The 19,083-nt window shown below is 35.1% G+C and overlaps 2 protein-coding genes across 4 annotated transcripts in view; one reads left to right on the top strand and one right to left on the bottom strand.

The window, feature by feature from the left end:
• The window catches only part of LOC129001415 (transcription termination factor, mitochondrial-like), a 25,380-nt gene extending 20,075 nt beyond the window's left edge, over positions 1 to 5,305 (top strand). For all 3 annotated transcript variants that reach the window (XM_054428676.1, XM_054428674.1, XM_054428677.1), the window contains exon 7: positions 4,934 to 5,305. The gene's annotated coding sequence lies outside the window, so the exon portion shown is untranslated. The remainder of the gene's footprint in view (positions 1 to 4,933) is intronic.
• On the bottom strand, positions 4,892 to 19,083 carry LOC129001416 (ATP synthase mitochondrial F1 complex assembly factor 2-like). The gene is made up of 6 exons (XM_054428678.1): positions 18,835 to 19,083; positions 12,669 to 12,862; positions 10,027 to 10,137; positions 7,557 to 7,737; positions 5,830 to 5,945; positions 4,892 to 5,090 (listed from the first exon to the last, which is right to left on the bottom strand). The coding sequence occupies exons 1-6, from the start codon at positions 18,986 to 18,988 to the stop codon at positions 4,950 to 4,952; spliced, it is 897 nt and encodes a 298-aa protein (XP_054284653.1). The 5' UTR covers positions 18,989 to 19,083; the 3' UTR covers positions 4,892 to 4,949.

Here is a 19,083-nt window from a genome sequence, read left to right as displayed (position 1 = left end):
ATTACATCATTTGACAGGACATAGTGTCATATACAGTATAATACTAAAACTAAGAAATAACAAAAATGTTATTAATCCAACTTAACGTCCCTATTTAAATAACATTTGATGGAAAAAAAAATGTTGTTTTTAACCAGGTCTTCAGGGTGGATCTGAACTGTGTATTACTATAAATATTTTTTATGCGGAGCGGTAATTTTAAACTTGTGAGCCTATATATTGGGGAGATAAATGAAATTTCTCTAATCTATGGGTTTTAGGCTTAATATCTACCTAACTCTTAAATCTATTGTGATGGGAATGAAAGGGTTGGGTCATGAATGAGGACAGATTGTCTGTAACAACCCAATTTGAAATTTCTAAAATATAGTGATCATAAAATGTTAAAACTGAAAATGTTTGAAAAAGACTTTTACAAGAAGTTCTACGAGGAACTCGCCCAATAATTCTAATTGCTTTTTGTTGAAGTTTGAATATTTTGTTGGAGTGGCATGAGTTTCCCCAAACCAGAATACCATATGTCATTATTGAAGAAAAATAAGCATGATAAACGATAAGCTGAGTCTTCAAGTTAACAGCTTGTCTGATTGCGGGGAGAGAAAATACAGCGGTTTAATCATTTGATCAAATTAGCAACTTGTGACTTCCAGTTAAGATTTTCATTGACAGTTATACCTAAAAAAATTCACATTTTGCTGCAGTGGCATTAAGATTTTGATGTTGTAGTTTTATCTGTTTTATATAGATTATTACTAGAACTAAACTCTATAAGCTGAGCTTTATCATCATTCATAACCAACCCATTCGCCTGGAACCAGTCTCTGAGAGATTGTACCTCCCCTGTCCAGTGTGTGCCGCAGGGAGTCGATACTGGGTGCCGTACATAGCACCATTGTATCGTCTGCATACTGAAAGAGTTTCACATTTGAGACTTGAGGTAGGTCATTAACATAGATTATGAACATACTAGGGCCCAGTATCGACCCCTGAGGCACACCACATGGTAGCCTACTTTTCCCCAAGTTGAATAAACCCTAAACAGTTTCATTATTTTTTGTTAATTTAGTTCTCTGAAACTGCTTGGAAAGATAAGATGAAATAAATTAATTTCTTTGCCTTTAATACCAATTTTTTTTGTCGTGATTAACCCAATCAAACGCCTGGGACAGATCACAGAGAACACCAGCTGCTCTCTGAGATCCATCCAGAGCCTGTGTGATGCAGTTAACCATTCTTGCCATTGATGTTTGACAACTGTGCCCTTTTCGAAAACCAAATTGAGTATTGTTTATGATGTTGTTACTTTCTAAATAAGATCTTAATTGAATATCAATAGCTTTTTCAAATATTTTTGAAAAACATGAGTGTAATGCGATAGGACGGTAATTGTCTAGGTTGTTTTTGACGTTTTTCTTAAACTAGTGTCCCTGTTGCTCGAAATCGAGCAATTGCTAAGTATTACAGGCGTTATTTTAAAACGAATAACAGTCATAATTGTTGATAACTTTAAAAGATTCGACTCAAAGATTATGGAATACTCAAGATGTACATAACAAATCGATATAATCAACCTTTCTTGTAAATATCTTATAAGTTTTCAAAAGCTGATTTTGTTTTTTAGTGTTTTCTACAAATAGCCTTACTCATAGCCGCATTAGGTCGTCCATAATAACGATTATAAAAAAAAAGAAAACATTACATATTTCTATTTCTTCCCCTTGGTGATGTTCTATGATTTTCCTATGTTTCCATAGTTTGCAAATCGTCTCTTTCAATGATTACTAAGAAATGCAGCACAGTGTTAATTCAGTTTTCTTTTTAGTATATCAATTTATCCAGGTTCTCTCGTTTTTTTCCATTGTAATATTTACGCCAACCCAAATTCAAATAGTAACTATTTCATTTCAACCAAGTAATTAAATGTTTGCAGCAAACTAACTGTAAATTAGCAAACTCATTGACTATTTACAATTAACATATGTCCTTCTTCTCACTTTTAATTTCTGACAACAGCTGGAGTTTCATAACAATTTTTGTTTCCCGTGTTAATCTTATGGAGAAATACGAAACTTTAAAGGGCCCAGGGCCTCACCCTCTAATTATTTCCCAAAAAAGAAAGTTTCCTGCACAACTTCACGTTACGCTCTTTCCAATGACACCAAGAACATGTAAATCGGTTCAGTAGATTCGGAGGAGTAACTGTCACAAAAAACCTGCTTGTGTATTAAATAAGTAATAGATAATGGTCTAATTTCAGAATATTCGCCTCCTGCGATTACGGACACACCCGTGTGCATATCTTATGGTCTCTGCGACACCGGTAATTGCCACCCCCGACCGGCAACACCTGTGGACATGTCTTGCAGTCACTTGGCAAAATCGGTAATGATATCCCAGGAACGTGGCAACACCCGTTGGCACATCTAACGGTCTCTGCGACAGTGGTGATTGTCTGCCGCGATTATGGCAATATCTGCGATAGGCCTTTTAGTCAACCTAACACCTCCCCCATGCCCTTTGAATTTTAGCCTCCTGATCACATTTAAATACAAAATAATTGGTGTAAATACCTGCATTTATGTGATCAGCGTGTTGCTAAATTGCAACCGGTTTCGACTCACAAAGGAGTCATAGTCGGGCCAGTACAACAGATGTCTTCTTGCTTTATTCGAAGGTCGTCAATTCATAATAAATAAATACATTTAACACGCACACGTACATAAACATAAAAACAAAGGGTAATACTATAACGGTAACGGGACAAGACGTGATCGGGCGGGGGTTATGTCTAAACTGCCGGTTAGGATCAGCGTTAAATTTGACAGCCAAAACATCATCGACAAGAATTCATTTCAATCAAATTACATTTACGATACTGCAATCAAGATACTAGCACAAGGGACAGTTGTGGATGAAGTTATCAGCTGATCGGGAAATCCAGGCACGACGTCATCATTGACCACGCTGATCCTGACCGGCAGTCTAGAAATAATCCCCGCCCGATCACGTCGTGTCCCTTTACCGTTATAGTATTACCCTTCGTTTTTAACCCTAAATGTATTTTTTATGTTCGTGTACGTGTGCGTGTTAAATGTATTTATTTATTTTGAATTGACGACCTTCGAATGAAGCAAGAAGACATCTGTTGTACTGGCCCGACGATGACTCCTTTGTGAGTCGAAACCGGTTGCAATTTAGCAACACGTTGATAACATAAATGCAGGTATTTACACCAATTATTTAGTAACATGCTCTGCGTTTTCGCCTCAGACAGAAAACAATTACATGGTCGGACAGTAGGTTGGATATCCCGAGTTGGTTATGCCGAGGTCAGATATGAGGACTCTACTGTACATCTGTTTACTTATCGACTGTAATAAAACCGTTACAAAAATAGACTTAAACTAAATGAGCCGAGGTGTTTTTTTCTGCTTCAGACATATGGCTCATAAATGAACCCAACCATTAGCTAGTTTATGATTATGACTTGTTGATTATATTTAACTTTCTTTATATTTGATTAATTTTCAACTTAAAAGATCTATTTATGCACACATCATTCAGTCCAGTCAGAGTTCTGTCTCAGTTTTATTCGCAATTACTCAGTCAATTGTAAGTTGGTTTCAGTCAGTCGTTCAACACTTTATTTACAGTGACCTATTATTTACAGTCAAGCATTTTTTCCATTGAAACACAGTGTTCTATCAATTTTTCATCTTCCATCTTGATGATTGTTTTAAACAATACTTAAAACACAAACACAAAATAAAAAAAAAATTTAATGTCATAGATAGGTAAGGTACATTATATGACCGTCAGGCGTCCAAACAACTGCAAAATATGGGTGGGTATCTACCCATATCTGATAGAAATATGGGTGGGTATTGTATGGACGCTGGCAGAGTGACCAACGGACCTGCATCGAATAAGTGTGGATATAAAAAAGAAAATAAAAATAATAAATTTCTTGACTGTGATGTGACTGAACTGTGACATGCCAAAAATTATGTGTGAAAATACCTTGATTCAACATGTTGGTCTACAAAAAGAATGAAGACTACATAATTTGCTACAAAATTTTCATTCTTCTATGGGAGTACAGATATTATATTATGATTATTATGTACAAGGATAGGGATCAGCTAGCTTACCTGGTAGACAGAGTCCAGATTAGCCTTGATTACACACAAAACACATGACACAACACGGAAAAACTTAATATTTCGTCCCAGTTTGGGACTTCATCAGAAGGGAGAAGAAAGAAATTATATTATGTAAGTTTCTTAGATTGCCTAAGAGAGCAGCCCCATTTTGGACTGGGAATTCCAATACATCCATAAGAATTTGTATAACCGGTTGGACCTCGGTATATACTGTAATACATACTGGTAATACCATTGGGATCTGTGCAGCTAATTTTTGAACCAATATCTAGCCAAAGTACTGTCACCATTTTTTGTTATTTGATGCTTTTATAATAAGTTTCATGTCATTTTTGTGTTTGAAAAAAAGCAAAATTGTCGTTTGTGTCTAGACATCTTTTATACTATTTTACCTTTTGGTTAATTGAGCCTGATGGCCAAACTGACTGCTTCAATTCAATCACCGTTGTGACATCTTATTTACTGACACTTTTTTTTATATCCATACTATTTTAACTTGAAGGTCAAGGGTATTAAGTAAAAGCAGAGAGAACAAGAATTAAATATAGACAGTCAGCTGTGCTGCGGTTACCATAGGTTCTGCCATACATCGCTGGGAGCGCCATGTAGTTACGGCGTACGCGCTACGTAACTACACGACGCTTCCAGCAGTGTGCACCAGAACCTATGGTAACCGCAGCATGGCTGACAGTCTATACTTAATTCTTTTTGTCTATCGTAAAAGTAACTATTAATTGATCAATAATTTAATGCCTTATGTTTGGTTACAGATGCTGAATCAACTGTTTACTGAGTTGCTTTTCGTTTGGCAGTAATGTGTTCCGACATGGAGTTGAGGTGAATAAACAGAACAGCTGCCGCTACACGGGATTGTAGATCCAACTGACTGAGATCATGAGCCCACTCCACACGGCCCCAGTGACCGCACTGCAACACACGGAGGGCTATGGTTAAAATTGCTACACACGTGATGTGCAATTTTCAACATTTATTTTATCACAATTATGGAAGTTTTTTATACCCAATACATTTTTTATTGGTTTTTTTTTGCAGAAAATTATCATAGATATCAAGCTGTATAGTTAATTTTTTACAATTTGAATGAGTTGTTTTCGCCCATTAAATATGAATTGTTAATTATAGTGAGTTGTTTAAACATTTTAATCCCTTTGTTTATATTTTAAAAGTTCAAAACTAACAACCTTAATCATAGATTGGAAACTTTTTCTTCTATAGAGTGTAGTGATTTACCTCTCACTAATATATTAGTCTAAGTATTAAGCTGTGTAACTTATCGAGTTTAGTGTTGAGCGAAGCAGAACGTTTGCACGCAAGTTCGCTGGCTTGTGCTTTCTTTTACGTATTTCATAAATCCTAGAATGACTACCCTATCAACATTTTATGCACTGTAAAATAGAAAGACGGGTGATGAAATCCTATGTGGTTATTTTTCCCTCCTTTAGAAAGACGGAAGAATTGTGGACTATGACATTGGTAAAGCTAGAGGACTCAACAATGTTAATCCACACTCATTTAAAATGGCTAAAAAGCTAAAATAATAAAATATGATATCGGGATCGGCTTAGACAAATCCCAAAATCCTGGGATTGGACTAAATCCCCAGGATTGAGACTAGGGAGATCCAATAAATATTACGCAATCATACCTGAAACTCCTCCTCCAGCCTGGTCAGTAACACAGCCTTCTCTACAGAGATCCTTCGTTCAACACAAGCATGTGTCAAGATGGCGGACTTGAGTGCTTCTATGGCAAACAGGAAACCTACACAAATTAGGATGGCACATTATAAACTAATATAATTTGAAAACAATTCTGTCTCTAAAGGAACAGATTTAAATGCCTGCAGCCACCCTTGTCGTACCAATGTGTACCTTCCTAGTAAGTCCCTACACCAGCACTTGTGCACATTTTGAAAAATTTATTTATGGTGACGGGCACATTGGTGTGTTCTCATCATAAAAGTCTAATCTAATCTTATGTTACACTTTTCTCCATACAAGAGAAAAGTGTATGTAGTTAACTGTTAGCTGTTTTGTAGCTAGTTAGCTGTTCTGTTAATTGGACATACATCTCATTGGGAGTTTACCACTTGAAAAAGTCTCATCACTGAATGTGATTTATACTTGGGCGGATTTACTTTACTATTGTTAATGGCTATTATTATAACAATACTGAGCATTGCTTAGATGTGAGGGACTCATTAAATTTTTGATACTCAAGTAGTTTTAAACAAGTTTTAACGCTATTTCAAGGTTAAAATACTGATTAAATTTATTTCTTTGTTTTTACAGCCAAAATAAACAGTAATGAAACTGAATCAGCCATTACCATTCCAGTACTGTTTATTTTGGCTAAAATAGCCTGCTGTATTTATTTTATAAAACTGTGTTAAAAAATATATACTTTTTTTTAGATTCAAAAGTTCTTTTTTGTCTTTGGATAATTATTAATTTTTTTTAAATCATTAATTAATAATTATTCGTAATTTGATGATTATTATCGTACTAATACTAAAAGATCATTGTTGATGATCTTTTGATTCGAGATTATCATATAGTGATTAAAATGCATTTGGTTTTAAATAATCGAAACATTCATTGTTATTATCCAAACATTCATTGTTGTATTGTTATTATTTTTGCGTTGTTTCCCGTACACCACTGGTGAGTGACACGATGGACAAAGTTAGTAGGCCTAACGATTCGTATCGAAATATATAAAAGAAAAAGCCCAGGAAAATAGTTTATAGTAGGGCCTACTGGTGTACGTTTCTATTGTTAAGTGTGTTTAGTATTTTAATAAAACTATTTAAGAGAACAGTAGGGTTTTGATTTAGTTACGTATAAAAAAAGGTTATAAATAAAAGGAATTCAAGGTAAATTTAGGGTTATCATATTTCCACGACAACCGTGCCCAAATTGAATGTTTGTTTTTAACAACAAACTATTTATGCGAATCACAATGATTGGTTTGAAGTGATCGACTTAACAACCGACAGTTATGAAGGACCAAGTTGGGAGTTATGCATATGCAACAGCTGGTTGTTTCATGAGACAAGATGAAAGAAAATTTTGACGTTATGAAGACACAGTACGTCAATTTTACTTTTGTTTTTATTTAAACCTAAAATTGTTGGCAGTATGACAAAAAATAAAGTTCGTCACTCGGGTCAAAAGTGTCTTTTTAATACTCGCTCAATTCCCAGCCTCGGCAGTTAAACTGGAGCTCGTATTAAAAAGATCCACTTTTGATCCGTGATGAAATATACTATTAGGATCAAGATTCTAGTTCTAGCCATAATAAAACAATTATGACTTTTCCTTTATTACCCATGACTCAGATATTATATTTCTTCCTTGTGATACGAGTTACCATGTATGGCAGCAAAGTTGTAAGACATGAGGTGCCTCTGTATCTGAGCCTTGATGTCATCAGAGACTTGCGGAGGTCCGATGTTGTGTGTCGCAGCTATCGTCACTCCAAACCTTTGACAGAACCAGTCTATGTGTGGCTGCCACTCAGTCTGCTGGATTGAATACAAATTCTCATCCTCCTGTAACATATTGAGTCTACTCAAGTAAAATCTATTTCCTCTCATCTTTTATTACTAGATGGATCTATTGATCTTGGTGGATGGTTTTAAAACGGCTTAAAATGTGACACATTATACCTCACTAATACTTGGAGTTCCAAATCTTCCCAGTTAAATTAAATACAACACCTATTATTTTTTTGTTTTGGGGATATTATAGCTTGAGTAGTATAATATCCATGTCAAATGCAGCTATCGTATACCATAGTACTAATAAAAATCCAGAATCCTGTAATATCACATACTATTAAGGGTCTCCGTTGAAGGTATCTAACCCCTTACACCAAGCAAGCATCTAACAGTGGTGTGTACTTTACTTCATCCATTACTATTCTAGTCTGTTTCCACTTCTATGAAACAATTAGTGTGTTCAAAACCTTATAAAGGAAAATCTCCGCTTCCGACAAGTATGACCACCTTCTGTGATTAGGTTTCTCTGGGTCTACGGCATCAACTGCTATTGAAGTTCATTGTCAGTTTATACCAAAAGTGGAGTTTTTAGGCATAGAAAATGTACGTAAGGGGCTAAATGAGTTCGGATGTCATAAAAATCCCCACGAAGTTGACCAAACGGCGGTCGTTCACCGGTCTTTTTTTGATGCAGTGACCAAAAGGAGTTGAGTTGATCTTGCATGCGGATCACGGTGTGACTTAACAACGGATGGTTGAAATGATATCGAACATCTTGCGACTATAAAGGACATATGGGAAATCTCGTAGTCACATCGATCAGTAAGCTAAGTTTTCTTGCCTTGTACTCTAACACTGTCGGGATAGAAACTGATGCACATGCTGATGTTGTGCAAATAAATGTGTACATTATTCTGCAAAATATAGTCCATCAGTTTGGCTATGATACCCAGTGGATTAGGGACCTTCTCAGAACTCAACTCACCCTCTGGACCCGCTCGTCGGGCTGGCCAGAGACAAACAGTGACTCACCCACTGTCTCACAGTCCCGCAGATCTGTCACTTATTTTGGTTTTAGTTAAAATAAATTTTTCTTTATAAATTTGAGTTATACATGAAATTCCAAAAATAGTGAGCCCACATATACATAGTACAACACAATATACCACGATATGAACATAGTACAATTACTCAGTATCGTCACCAGCTTTGTCCGACTTTCAGATCGTAGATATTTGTTATCCACATCATGTTTGGACTCATTATTTTTGGAATTTCATGTAGAACTCAAATATACATAGAACAATTTATTTTTTTTTACTTAAAAAAAGTTACAGATCTGTGGGATTGTGACAGTAAGTAGGTAAACTTTTTATCAATGGCCAGCTTGGCGAGCGAGTCTGAAGGGTGAGTCAAGTTCTGAGAAGGTTCCTAATCCGCTGGGTATCATAGCCAAACGGACGGACTATACCAAAGCAACCAATGCACCTAACATCTAGAACACTTTGCTGCATACACTTCCTTTAATTGGCCAATAGGGGTTAATCTCCTTCTCACAGAAACCTAATCACAACAATCAATCATGATTCATACTTGGCGGAAGCATCGTTTTTGGCCACTATGAGGAGAATAGGCCTAATCGTCAGGCCGGCTAGAATAGTAGTGCACGAAGTGAAGAACACGGCAACTGTGTTAGATTTGAGCTAGCTTGCTTGGTCTCAACAGTAAATTGTTGAAGATCCTAATTAGACAATCCCCGTAGTAGGATGTTAAGATTTTGAGAGATATAATATTAAAGGGTGCACTGAAATGCAATATACAAACCAAGACAATAAATAGATAAACCTAAATAATGAGTTCTGATAGAAAGATCGGCTGTAGAACGGTGTTAAACAATGGTCTTTATCGGTTAATGTATTTTTAAAGAAACAAGAAGTTGGATTTTTAAACTAAGCATTTTAATAAAAGTTATAGTTACATTTGCATTATTTCTTTAAAAAATTGACCTAAGTGAACTGTTAACTATATTATAAAATTTGCTACTTTTCATCTTTATCTTGTTTACAATTTTTTTTATGAGTTCAAAAGCTTTAAAAGTTGCTGGAACAAATAAGCTTTTAGAAAATGAATTGCATATGCAACCAAATTATTTAATTTTCAATTTTGTCTTCAACAATTTTCTGGATCCATGTTTTTTCCAGATCTATAGAGAAAAGAACTTTTTCTATTCACTCTGGAAAACTTTCCTTCGAGTGATGTTGGCTGCAATTGAGTAATACAAATTATTGGCGATATCATTTAGTTTTAAATCTGAAAAATGAACTCAAGTGCTGTGCCTACCTTGGAGTGAAAGAGTATGGTATCTGTCTCCAGGTAGGATAAAATGCCTTGGACTATGTCAAACTTTGTGAGGTTGTTTGGGTTGTCGATTACAGTGCTGCACAAGGCTGTCTGAAACACAGATAAGGTCCTACAAAAATTATGTAAACAATAATCGTAAACTACAAGCACTAATTTTAACAACTAAATTGTGTCATTTGTAGCGTTATGTTGGGATGTGGGTGTACGTGTGTGGATGTATTGTGGAAATGTGAGACTAATTTAAGTATGCTGAATCTGCAACCAAATGATTTCCATGAAAGACGTGTTGGGGACCAGAGGACAGAGATCTTTTACCCAGATCGGAAGCTTGCATTTATCCTTCCTAATACAAGTCATTTACTTAAACTATCCTTCCAAAACTTGAGAGCTAGAAAATGACTGTGTGAGATGATTTGGTTGTGAATGTACTACTTAAATCAGAAATAACTATGAATTTACTGGGATAAACTGTGGAAGCCTACTGGGGGAAACTTGTTACCCTTTTCATGTTGAAAATGGTCACCGGCAATTAATTAATTCCTACATTACCAATGTCGGGGTGACCCTTTTAGGTCTCCCCCTTTAGTTTGCTAACTAGCCTGACATTACTATTTAATTAATATCTAGAACGTATACTGTATAATTAGCCTAGGGACTTAGCCATTCATGTAGGGTTGCAGATGATCCAATTTTCAGTGACAGTTCCTTGAGAAGTCGGGAAGAAGTAGGAAGAGAATTAGAAAAGTAGGTGGGGGAAAGTGTTTCTGCCACGCGAAGCGCTGACACTATAAGAAATATAGCGTGCCGTTATGCGTCACACATTAATGTTTGTGTTTGTCTACGCCAGTGGCAAGGGGTCTGTTCAAACCCTGGTCTCGATACTATCTAACATAAACCTCTTGTTAGAAACCATCAATAATTAATAGCCCAACGATAAATGGCATCTGGGTCTGGTAACAATCTTGCTTGGAAATGAACCAGCGACCTTCAGATTTGAAGGCGAGCTCAATAACAATTTGACTACTTAGACAATTATGGAATGTATTTCTCATTCAGCTTATGGTATACATAACTCATAAGTAAGCGTTGTATTTTAGGCTGGTGACAAGTTTTTTTAAACAGTAATCTTGTTTCAATGCAGGTTATTCTATGGTAATAATCTTAATACAGTAGAAATTAATTACTATTCAGATCCACTGGAACCGTACCATATTAGGATGATCAATAATTTAAATAGTTGGGTTTGGTCCGAAATTTGGGGTATTTGACAGCAAAAAGGCCGAGTATAACTGAGATTTTACCATTGTGATTGCAGAACAAATGTGCAAGTATTTCAGGATTGTAAGCTTTTGACGTGATTGTTGAGGACAATGATGATTTTATACGACCTTGGGATATGACGATGAAAAGTATCTAGGTACACAGGCACGAGAGATATTCAAGATTTTGCCGCAATCACAAAGATAATTATGTCTACATGACCGCAGGAGATATTCGGGGTTTTGCTGAGATCACAGAAAACCAAGGAGATTTTGTTCTGTGACCGCAGAAAACGATGATGACATCTACACGACCAAGGGAGACTTTCAAGATATAAAGCCGCGATCATGGCTTCTTCCTTCATTAATAAGTTCATATACTATAGTTTTTTTTAAGGTTTTTTAAAAATCTTTCTGTAAGCGATTCAGATAGTCGGAGTTCTACTGTCATATCCCTGAGTCTATCTTGACAACATCTGATTTAATAAATATTTCATTTCAAATAATGGTCAAGACATATGTTTATTGATTACTTTTTACATTTAATTTGATTAATTTATTCACGGCATTGAACCAGTTAACAAAATGATAACATAATTCAGTACAAGCATTTTACAATGAACAAGATGACAAGCTACAAGCAGATTTAAAATTAAAAAATCAACAACTTAATTATTAACCATCAGTTACAAGATTTAACACGCTGAAAAAAATATATATGATCGAAAATTTTAAAGAAATTGAGGGCAACAAAAGAGAGATAAGAACAAAACAATCCAAAAGACCGGCAAAGAGCCAAAAAGAGACTTTAAAACACAATGAAACCAAAAAAACTGCAGGCATTAATTGTTAGCGGTTAGCATTATTCAGTTGATCATTAGAAATGATACAAAGGGGTTTACTTTATAGTTACCTATTTATTAAATTATATTAGGCCCCTACATGTTTTCTAGTGTGTGCATTTATTAGTAGAAAGTATACTAGGCCACCAATTTTGAGTCACAATAATTATTTGGCGATGAAGGAAAAACAGAGTTATACATGTTTCAACCATTGACTATTGGATAAGTTACTGAAGTTGTATCAATAGTCAAAGATCTAACTAAATCTTTCAGAAGTTGTGCTCAAATCATAAATTTGTAGGCTAAATATTGATTCCAAACATTATTTTTATCAAACAGGAAAGACTTAGTTAAAAGGAATTAACTTAAAACTGCATGTCTTTAACGGATCTAAAAATGTTATAGCTTACCAAACTTTTGTTACTGTAGCTAGATAGACTTATTGCTTAACCTACCATACTTTTGTCAACTCCTCTATGGTGCATAAGGAGCTTCAAGAATAATTATTTTCAGTACTTACCAGATGCATGTTGCTGCGCTGAATCTCTTCTTTTTGGGAGTCCCATTCTGTAGCAATAGCCAAAGCAAGAGCCTCATTGTCCACTTTCAGAATAGCTCCCTTTGGTGTTTTGAGTTTTCTTTGATCCAGTGTGATCTCAAATTGTCCATCACCACGTAATATACTGGTCTTCCTGTAGAACCTTTTAGGAAGAGCTGAAAATAAAATAAATAAATAAAATCTTTATGTAGCCAGCGTACATCAGATACAAAGTTCTATTTTACATACAAACTTTTGTCAAATACAAGTAGGCCTAAATATAATTTATTTTTGTAAAAAAAATACAACCGACTTAAAACGCTCTAAAAAGAATGAAATAATTTCAATAAAGTAAACTTTTGTATTAGGCAAGCTCACGTATTTCAAGTCGGCGCGGCTCAAACTGCAAATATGATTGAAATTAAATATTTTGTGTGTATTTTGAAAATCAATAAATTGTAGCTGGATAACATAAATATATAAAAAACATACTGAACTGTTTTGTTTATATATTAAAGGAAATATTTTCTTGTATTTTATATTACTTCAGAATAAATGCATTATGAAAATAACACACACAAATGTTCTATATGAATAGGAAAATAATTTAGTTTGATATTATGATAGGGAAAAGAAGCTAGTTTAGTATTAAAACGTTACTTTTCCAAGTTAGAAACATTTAAAAGCGTTATAATCTTTTTAAAGATACTCGTTAATACCACTATAATGCCGATCTCTGATTACGGTAATAAAATAACACTTAACGCATAGCTATGAAAAAGACATGCAGATTAACACCTTTAGTTATAGATAGTCACCTGCAATATGCACACCTTCTTTCAATTTTGTATCAAAGATCATCATAGAGCCGCGCCGACTTAAAATACGTGAGCTTGCCTAATACAAAAGTTTACTTTATTGAAATTATTTCATTCTTTTTAGAGCGTTTTAAGTCGGTTATATTTTTTTTACAAAAATAAATTATTTCATGATTTTTAGTGTGATTGTATAATTTTTTATGTATTAATTACTTGAGGTTTTTTGATAAGCAAAACTGTTTGAAACAATCAAAAGTTCAACAGATCAATCATTATTTTAAAACTGCTTGAGTCACCTGTTCAGGTTACATAATCAATGGGTATGAAAATAAACATTTTTAGATATTCCTTAAGAAAGAAAGAGTTTTCCATTACATTAGGCCTAATGAAAAACTAATTGTCTTTTCTAGATACATTGAAATGTCAGACATCATCGTTTCCTGCAATCGGTGTACTTCTACATTATAAAAAGAAATACAGTAACGTCTCAAGCCTTTTGGAACAATATGAAAGTTATTCCTCAGCCACCAGCACTAAAAAATCTCTAAAAAGTGGAAAATTGGTCGTTAACACGTATAGTACCTTTGGAAAATATTATATGAAAGATTGGTTCAGCTAAAAGTGGTGTAAGTCATGTAGGGGGTTTTGTTCGCTCAAGATATAGCCTAGTCGAAATTGCAAATCATCTTCCTCTAGGACTTTCCGAAGCAGGCATAATAGTATTGATATGTTATAGTAACTGGGTAGAGAATATTAATAAACATTCCACATCTGCAAATGAAATATGTATATGAAAGATTGGTTCAGCTAAAAGTGGTGCAAGCCATGTAGGTGGTTTTGTTTGATCAAGATATAGCCTAGTCGAAATTGCAAATCATCCTCCTCTAGGACTTTCCGAAGCAGGCATAATAGTATTGATATGATATAGTAACTGGGTAGAGAATATCAATAAACATTCTACATCTGCAAATGCATGTTTAGTAATTAAAATATTTCACACTTTTAAGACAATTGACTACTATACACTGTCACACTTCTTAGGTCGTGTAAGGAATAATTGCATTTAATTTATATTTAGACCTGTTTTACGAATGCTTTGGTCTTCACAATACACTTTTATTTGTCAATATCATACAGCTATTCACTGAAACATATATGTTTTTGTAAGTCAGAATATTCAATACTAAAAACAGAATTACTGTATACACAAATCAGGTCAAACGTTAAAATACATTTTTTATAGTAACCAAAACAAAATGCATTTTTCTCAATGTAATTCATTTAGGCTCCATGGTAAGAAATAGTTTATTGATCAATATGAAGCAACTGTTTCATGAAGAATTGTCTGCAGCTTCATTTAAATGGTTTCAACTAACAGCTGTAGGAATGTTATTATTATTTATTGCCTTCTCTGCACAAATGTAAACAATCTGCACAAATGTAAACAAAATAAATGTTGAATATTTAAGGTTTTCAGAATTTTTCACCGAAACAAATATTATACTTAAACATAATATATAAGGTACCAAATAGAAACTCTCCTGGTTATTTTGGTGGTGGAACCACACTGATCGGTAAAAGAATCACAGAGAAATTGGTGAACATACATAGAAAAAAAAACATCGCCACAAACAAATTGAGAACCTCCTCCTTTTGTTGGTAGTGGGGAAGTCGGTTAAAAAATACAACAATCTTAGAAAGAAATAAAACTACGAAAACATACTTAGGCTACGGTACAGTATCTTTAACATTCTCTTTGAATGCCTGAAGGCTACTTTTTTTGTTTTACAGTTGAATATGCTACCAACTGCTGTCTAAACTACTTAAACTTAGATCTATAAAAATATGGTTTGGATTAGACTAGCCTATAAACTGTAGGTCTCTTAGCTGCTATTGACTTTGGCTGTATGGTCTATTAATTACAGTCCTGTTTAAGGAACACATTTTGGCCTTAGTCAGTAACAAGACTAACTTATAAGATCGTGCCACTCATCTACATACATAGGCCTACTTGGCTTAAAATACCTACCTTCGTATGGTCACCATTTCAACTAAAAGTTGGCCTATTAAAGTAAGGAAATATGGGAGGATGGCTTATTATTTTTTATTTTTTTTTTTTTTTGCTTCCAACGGTCCAAACAAAAAAATTTACAATTATTTTTACAATACATATTCAATGTTAATATATCTAAGGGTCAAGCCAAACATGCAATGGGACCTCTGATAACTACTTAATAGAAATATTTTGACAACAAGAATAACAAACTAAAACCTGAGCGAATGTAGACTAACAATGATAAATCTTTGTATAGGTCGGCCGGTTAGAAAACGACCTGCGTGAAATTTTTAGCTCATGTAGGGGACTATGTTAACGGCGAGGGAGGGTATGTTCCCCCTCTCCGCCAATGGCCGTTTTCACACTGCAAGACACGGCGCTGCCCCGGTGTCGTGGGAGTTGGAATCCTGTGTTACCAAATGGAACTGCTTACACTATGATATAATTCATGATGCTCAAATATTGATGCAATTTAGGCTATACAATATTTTTTGCAGGACCTATTTTCTCAAGTTATGAAGAACGTTATTGTTTAAATTTTGATCAGCTGTATAATTTAATTTGATTAGCTGTGTTTGGGAAGGTTGGGGGTGGGGTGGCAGCGGAGTGGGGGAAGAGCCATAGTCTGTCTCACTCCCACAGCTCAGTATCTCTCTCTCGCACCAATGCTACGAGGAGGACGCTTTCTAACCGGCCGACCTATAATAATTAACATTGAATAAAATTGTGCAGCCAAAAAAGATAGCAAAAACAATAGCAAAAAATGCAATAACAACAATAAAAAATAACAACAGTAACAAATACTAGGTGGCGTTCGCAGAGGCATCCACAAAATTGAGCGGAATCATCAAGGGTTCATATTATATTGTTTTTGTCATAGTACTGCAGTAAAAAAGTAGTTTTTAATGCATGCGTTGCGGGTCTAAAGTAGCATTTTTAATATTTAGGGAGTAAAAATCGTGTTTAGCCTCTATGGAGTAAAATTCAGCTTTTGTCAACTCAGTTGTAAATTAGATTGCAAACGATTGCATGTATATCGAAAATATGTAGGCTATCGATTCGTGCTTCGTAATCATTTTAACATACAGTCTACAGTCTCTTCCCATAGCATTTTAGCATTGCAGATACATTACCATTCCCAAACTCAACACTGCTCACCTTTACTACTTCCTTCGCCACACCCTACGTCGTGGACCTGTTTCCCTCTCTTCCCATAGCATTTTAGGATTGCAGATACATTAATATAATTGCCAAAGACAGTTCCCACACTCTGCACTGCTAGCCTTACTACTTCCTTCACCATTTACTACGTCATAGACCTGTTTCCTTCCTTTCTCATAGCATTTAAGTATTACAGATTCATTTATCTAACTGCCCAAACGGTTCCCCCACTCTGCACTGCCAGCCTTTACTACTTCCTTCACCTCTTCCTACGTCGCGGATCCGTTTCCCTCTCCTCCCATAGCATTTTAAGATTGTAGATACCTAAATCTAATCGTCATAAACAGATCCCACACTCCGAACAACTCGCTTTACTACTTCCTTCACCACTTCCTACATCGCGGACCTGTTTCCCTCACTTTCCGTAGCATTTAAGGATTGCAGATACCTTAATCTAATTGTCATAAACAGTTCCCACACTCCGGACAGCTCGCCTTGACTACTTCCTTCACCACTTCCTATGTCGCGGACCTGTTTTCCTCCCTTCCTATAGAATTATATTAATGCAGGTACCTTAATCTAATCGTCATAAACAGTTTCCACACTCCAGACTGCTCGCCTTTAGGCCTACTACTTCCTTAACGACTTCATGCGTCACGGACCTCAAGCTAGTGTCGTCATTTGATTATATTTATGATCCATAGCGTTTCTGTTCTAATATCTGTGGAATAACGCTATCAGCTATTTCTTTATTTACTGCATTCAAAAGTCAACAGCTGATCATATGTCTTTGTTTATGTGTCAAATACTGCTTCCATAAGGATTACATTGAAACTTTGAGACCCAGTGGGGCGGATTCCTGAGAGACTTTTTTAACACCATAATGACCATATAGATGTTTGCACTCACCGATATGGTATTTATCACCATGCAATATTTGAAAACGATTGATTCGGCCGTCTAGGAGTTTGCGTATTACGAAATGCATAAGAGTCGACGTATAAGAGCTTCGCTCGTTCCGCTCAAGAATGACAATAATATATACAATAATAATAAACTACAATAGAAATAAATAACAATAGTATAAATAAATAACTAAAACTGATAACTTATATTAACTTAGGCTATTTATTTGAACTTATTCGAAAACAATTAATTTGGTATCAGACCCCTAAGTACTGTAAGTTAGGTACTTTTAAGTTAACTTTAATATCAACACTTAGGGAAATACTAAAAGGAATCAAGGGAATCGTTGGTGATTACAACTAGGGCCTAGGCCTAACTTAATATGCTTACCTTAATAACTCAAACAAGTGCAGTTTTAAACATTACTTTTAGAATACAGTAGACTCCCTCTTATCCGGACACCTTTTAACCAGACATCGGTTTATGCGCACTATACTCGGCGGAAATGACATCTCTTTAACCGGACAATTTTTATCAGCACATTGGTTTAACCGGACTAGATCGGCAGGAAGTTGGCAGTACTGAAACGTCTGTTCTCGTGGGAAAGATTTGAGACCAGTAATCACGTGTCTTAATACGATGCTCTCCTAAATTTTAGTCAAATATCACAGTAAACAGTCCATTTTAATGAATTTTGGGGACGTCGGTTTAACCGGAAAACCCGTTATCCGGACTGGCCTCGGTCCCGAGGAGTCCGGATAAGAGGGAGTCTACTGTAATTAGTTATAATCTTTTTGATGCAATCAATCCTATTATTAACTTACTGGTCATGGGTAGACTTCTGTATCTGTTGGTACAAACAACCGAATGAAAATATTGATTATTCGATTGTGTCATTCGATATATCGTTTGGTTAGTTCTTATACCTAACTAACCAAACGATATATCGAATATTCAATATTTTCATTCGGTTGTTTGTGCCAACAGATACGGGAGTCTACCCCTGGTCATTTATGAAGAGTGAAGAATGAAGTTATCAGTAAGGCCAATGACATAAGTTACCTAGTAGCCTATGCAGACTCAGTTTACCCAACAGTGCCTATTATTAGTTAACTTAATATTGATTTATCCACAAAACTAGGCTACATTAAAATGGCTTGAATAATGAGAAACAATAAGATATAGGCCTATTAAAATATTTATTTACCTGGATGGTTCCTTTCAACTGTCAAATGTATTTTCCTGCTTAAATAAGGAACGTTTACTAATTTTACAAACTGAGACTGGCAAAATGAATGAGAACAATTCGCACCAACTTGGTGTATCAAACCCAAAGAACTAATTTTGCGAAACATACTCATTCCAACTACAACTTATAGGGTCTGCTTTATTTATTTGTGTTTAATTGTTTGCTTCAAAACATATCTTTATCTTTATAACCTATCTGATGTATCAC

The sequence above is a fragment of the Macrosteles quadrilineatus genome, unplaced genomic scaffold (genome assembly GCF_028750875.1).
Source record: "Macrosteles quadrilineatus isolate MER2022 unplaced genomic scaffold, UCM_ALF_1.0 Scaffold_8__2_contigs__length_117827958, whole genome shotgun sequence".
In the NCBI taxonomy this organism is placed as follows: Eukaryota; Metazoa; Arthropoda; class Insecta; order Hemiptera; family Cicadellidae; genus Macrosteles; species Macrosteles quadrilineatus.
Note: the sequence above shows the minus strand (reverse complement) of the source record. Positions and strands in the feature narration are given on the sequence as shown.